At 54.7% G+C, this 4,565-nt stretch overlaps 1 protein-coding gene across 1 annotated transcript; it reads left to right on the forward strand.

Moving 5' to 3' along the window:
* Positions 1-691: 691 nt before the first annotated feature.
* GSX2 (GS homeobox 2) lies at positions 692-2,575 on the forward strand. The gene is made up of 2 exons (XM_069594144.1): positions 692-1,268; positions 1,943-2,575. Exons 1-2 carry the CDS (start codon positions 692-694, stop codon positions 2,281-2,283), a joined length of 918 nt encoding a protein of 305 aa, XP_069450245.1. The 3' UTR covers positions 2,284-2,575.
* The last annotated feature ends 1,990 nt before the right edge of the window (positions 2,576-4,565 follow it).

Genomic DNA, 4,565 nt, shown 5'->3' on the forward strand with positions numbered 1-4,565 from the left:
CCACGTTTCGCTCCAGGACTGGGCCGCTGCCAGTCCACAGCGGCACAATCCTGTTCTAAACCTCAGGCTTCACACTATTCCGTGCCGTATTCACGGCTGGCACAGAGGAGCAGGGAGCACGGGGCATTCCGATTAGAAAGGTCTCCAAGTCCCCACCTGGTGCGCTGTGCGGCCGGAAGCTTGGAGGAGTTGGTCTGGGGCCCAGGCTAGGGAGAGAGGTGGGATGGAGGATGCAGCTCTGTGATTTCTCGGGAAAGCGTGGAGAAAGTGGGGGAGGAGGCCGGCCTCCCCGGAAAATTAACAAAACCTACACTTTGCAAAGTCTCCCCCATCCCCCTCCTCCGAATTCTTCCCTGCAGCGCGCCCGCCCCTCCTCGCCGCTTCTGTTGTGACTCGGGCAGCCTATCCCGAGGGTGGGGAGCTACGGAGGAGCAAGAGCCGAGCGGTACTCCGCAGCATCACGTGTCGGGGTGGGGGCTATAAAATCCCGGAGCCGGGGCGTCGGGCGGGGGACGTGAGGACCAGCCCTCTCCAGGGACCCCTTTGTTCGCAGTCCAGGCGCCGACACCTCGGAGTCCCCAAGGACTTGACCGCCTGCATCCGCGCCGCGCCCGGGGCCAGAGCTCTGGACAGGAGAGGGGAGGGGGCCCCCACGACCGGCCGAGCCCTCCAGCCACCCACCCCTCCCGACATGTCGCGCTCCTTCTATGTCGACTCGCTCATCATCAAGGACTCCTCACGGCCCGCGCCCTCGCTTCCCGAGCCGCACCCCGGGCCAGATTTTTTCATCCCGCTGGGCATGCCGTCCCCGTTGGTGATGTCCATGTCTGGGCCGGGCTGCGCGTCCCGCAAGAGCGGCGCGTTCTGCGTTTGCCCGCTCTGCGTCACTTCGCACCTGCACTCCTCTCGTGGGCCCGCGAGCTCCGGCGGCGGGAACGCAGGGGCTGGGAGTGCAGGGGCCGCGGGTGGCGGAGCGGCAGGAGCCGCCGGGGCCCTGCCCCTGCTCAAGAGTCAGTTTTCTTCGGGTCCTGGGGACGCACAGTTTTGCCCGCGCGTGAGCCACGCGCACCATCACCACCACCCGCCGCAGCACCACCATCACCACCACCAGCCCCAGCAGCCCGGCTCGGCTGCAGCAGCAGCAGCGGCCGCAGCGGCAGCGGCGGCGGCCGCGGCGGCCTTGGGGCACCCACAGCACCACGCACCTGTCTGCACCGCCACCACCTACAACGTGGCGGACCCGCGGAGATTTCACTGCCTCACCATGGGTAGGGCAGGTCCTGGGCACCTGCGCGCTACGCCTTGCCGGCTCCCCGGAGTAAAACGTCTCGCCTTCAGTGGAGGAAGTGGGAGCCTGTGGGGTGGGCAGAGGGGGCGAAGGAGGGGCTTTTAGAATAACTGTGGAGTCTTCCCCGTAAGCTCCGAGGTGAAAGTTAGCCTTGCCAGCCTCTCCAAGCAGCTTGGTGCGCTCGACTCGAGTACCTGGTGCTCGAGTCTGGGATAATAGCGGGTCCTTTGAGACTTTGAACTTGAGGGCTGAGAAACCAGAGGTTAACTGAGGTCCGGGTTTGGTGTGTTTGAACTGAAGTGTGGCAATCGGGCGTCGAGGCTGGCTAAAAGCGTTTCGATGCTTTTGGTTAAGCCTGCCTGCCTTTCCGCTAGGCTGGACAGGAGACCACAGGACTCTGCCAACCCCTCACCCGCCCCCACTTTAATCCTCTGACTTTACATCCCCGAGATCAAAGGCCTTCGCTTGCTTTGGGCGTCTCTGTCCTTCCCGGCTAAGTAAAGATTTGTCTCCAAATGAGTGAGGGATGGATACAGGTGTTTGGTTGAGCTTCGCGGGTGGGTCTTTGAGAGGCAGCGTTTCCAAGGGAGGGCCCTGAGGTGGGAGCGCCTCGCCGGAGAATTACCTTTCTGCCCTCTCTTGGCCCATATGCAGGGGGCTCGGACGCCAGCCAGGTACCCAATGGCAAGAGGATGAGGACGGCGTTCACCAGCACGCAGCTCCTAGAGCTGGAGCGGGAATTCTCTTCCAATATGTACCTGTCTCGACTCCGGAGGATCGAAATCGCCACGTACCTGAATCTGTCAGAGAAGCAGGTGAAAATCTGGTTTCAGAACCGCAGGGTGAAGCATAAGAAGGAAGGGAAGGGCACGCAAAGGAACAGTCACGCGGGCTGCAAGTGCGTCGGCAGCCAGGCGCACTTCGCGCGCTCCGAGGATGAGGACTCCTTGTCGCCGGCCTCTGCCAACGATGACAAGGAGATTTCCCCCTTATGAGGGAGGGCCGCCCCCCACACACACCACGCGCTCCCGGCATCTCCCCTAACTCCCGATGTGGCTGGCACCCAGGGGCCAAAATCCTCACCCTTTCGGTGGTCCTACCTGGAGAAGCTGGAGAGGAGCATTCCCCGGGGCGTACATACCGGGTCTGACCCTTCTCCTGTCTCCTTGATCTGTCTGTTTGGGGCTCCTCTCGCAGTTATAGGTCGTCGTTGTTGTTTTTTATGTAAATAATCTAGATTCAACTCAGTTTTGTCATATAACAAAGGAAAAACAGGATTGGTTTAAGTTTAAAACTGTATGTGGGTTTTTTTTTTAAGCGCATGTCATTTCCCTTTCTCTGTCTTTCAGAACCAGATAAGAACATGGGGTTTCTTGATAATTTTTTAAATGAAGGTATTAAGTTGCAAATAACTTAGAAAAGTAAACCCTGTAGGTCTTGCTTTCTGAAAATTTGCCTGAGGAGAGTCTCAAATCCAAGTCATTGGAAGTCTCTTTGTGAATAGTTTTATATAAAATTTATATTTATATTTATTTAAATAAATGAGACAAACATCAAAGTTTTAAATTCATCGTGTTGGCTCTCACCAACTTCCCCTGTCTCTCTCTTCCCCATATGGATAGAGAATAAAAGTGTCTGAGAATCTACAGCAAAGTAATGACTGTAACTTGATAATGCAAGTCTCTTGGTTGAGGGAGTTTGTGACTGTAGGATTTGTGTCACCAAAACTTCTGCCAGGACACTTTCAGTCATGATGCTGCCTACCAGGTAGTACTCCCCATTCTTAAAATAGCTCTCTTCCTCACAATTGATAGGATAAATCCATTTAGAGTGACACTGACAATTGACGACAGGCAAACCTTTCAATTTATTTAGCAGGGGAAGTTGAAAATCCCCTACTCCTATTTATTTTCTGTAGCAGTCCCTCCTCCCTTTTTTCCTTCTTCATTTCTCTCAAATACTAAAACCCAAATTATGTGAAGGAATCTGAATAGTAGGAATTGTTTTAGAAAGGGCAACAAACAGGTTGGAAGCAAACGCATGGAAGCTTACGAATGATGCTACAAGTGACTAGAAACACCATTTTTGAGTGTTTGTCTAGCTAAGAAATTAGCTGGTTTCTACCACTGCTGCGGAAAAATTTTTTTTCAGGAATAGGGAGTTAGTCTGTCCAAAGATATACATTCTTAATTTTCCAAAATAGCTCAGAGGTGCCCTTGGACTTTGGGGTTTTTTTTCCCTTGTCTCCTTTTCACCTAAGTTAGTTCCCTTCTAGTCCTACTGTTCCCATCACCTTGCAGAGTTCACTCCTGCAAGCCTGGCCCTGGAGAAGACTTTGGCTCTGCCCTGGCTCTGCCAAGCAAGACAACCTGACTCTTCAGCACAGCTAGGTTATGTCCTTTAATGGAGAGAGTGAAGCTGAAACATGGAAGCTAGGAGATCTCATTCCCTGAAGGCTGAGTCCCACTAATAACCACTGGTGTTATTTCTGATTATTTTCTGTAAAGATGCCACCCCAAAGGGCCAAGCCATAGGAACTGTTAACAACACATACTCACACTTAAGGTCTGATTTACTTTAGGTCTATAGGGACTGAAATCTCAACAGGTGAGGCTGCAGATTTAGTATGGGAAGGAGGAAAAAGGGGGGAAGATGTGACCATGGTTTCCCTGGCCAGAGATTCTCTCTCTCTCTCTCTCTCTCTCTCTCTCACATACACACACACACACACACACACACACTTCAAAGAACTCAGGGAGAAGGAAAGTCTCCTTTCAGACTCCCGAGGCCTGCTGTCAGCTCTTATTCTGGTGCTAGTCAGGGCAGGCGAGGTGCGGGGGTGGGGGTGGGGGTTGAGGGGGTGAAGCTGGACGGCTCGCCCTGAATAGGGAGCTGCTGGTGCTTTGTGCAGGGACATGGGACTGGGCCTGCGCAGTGGTCACAGGCAACCGGCTAGCTCCTGCCCCGGGCAGAGGCTCAGGCTCTGGATCGCTCTCTTGCTCACTCTCTAGCTCGCACACAAGCAGAACTTCGGGCCCCTCTCCTTGCTGCCACTAAGGGGAAGGGGCGCTGGCCCGCTGCCTTTTCCGAAGATCCCTTACTCCTCCTTCCTAATAAACAGGCATCTCTGGGCACCAGTACAGGGGTGGAAAGGAGGGAGTTTCGTAGCGCAAAGAACCGGCATCTAAGGAAGAAGCCCTTCGCAGGAAGTAACCGAAGGCCAAAGAGCCCCGGCTGCACCTCTGAGCGCTCCTGCCCAAAAGGAAACCTCAGCTGG

Source organism: Ovis canadensis, chromosome 6 (assembly GCF_042477335.2).
Source record: "Ovis canadensis isolate MfBH-ARS-UI-01 breed Bighorn chromosome 6, ARS-UI_OviCan_v2, whole genome shotgun sequence".
NCBI classification, from domain to species: domain Eukaryota; kingdom Metazoa; phylum Chordata; class Mammalia; order Artiodactyla; family Bovidae; genus Ovis; species Ovis canadensis.

Coding starts and splice junctions, on each gene's coding strand:
- GSX2 (XM_069594144.1), top strand. CDS start 692: ATGTCGCGCTCCTTCTATGTCGACTCGCTCATCATCAAGGACTCCTCA. Junction 1,269..1,942: donor ATTTCACTGCCTCACCATGG/GTAGGGCAGGTC, acceptor GCCCATATGCAG/GGGGCTCGGACGCCAGCCAG.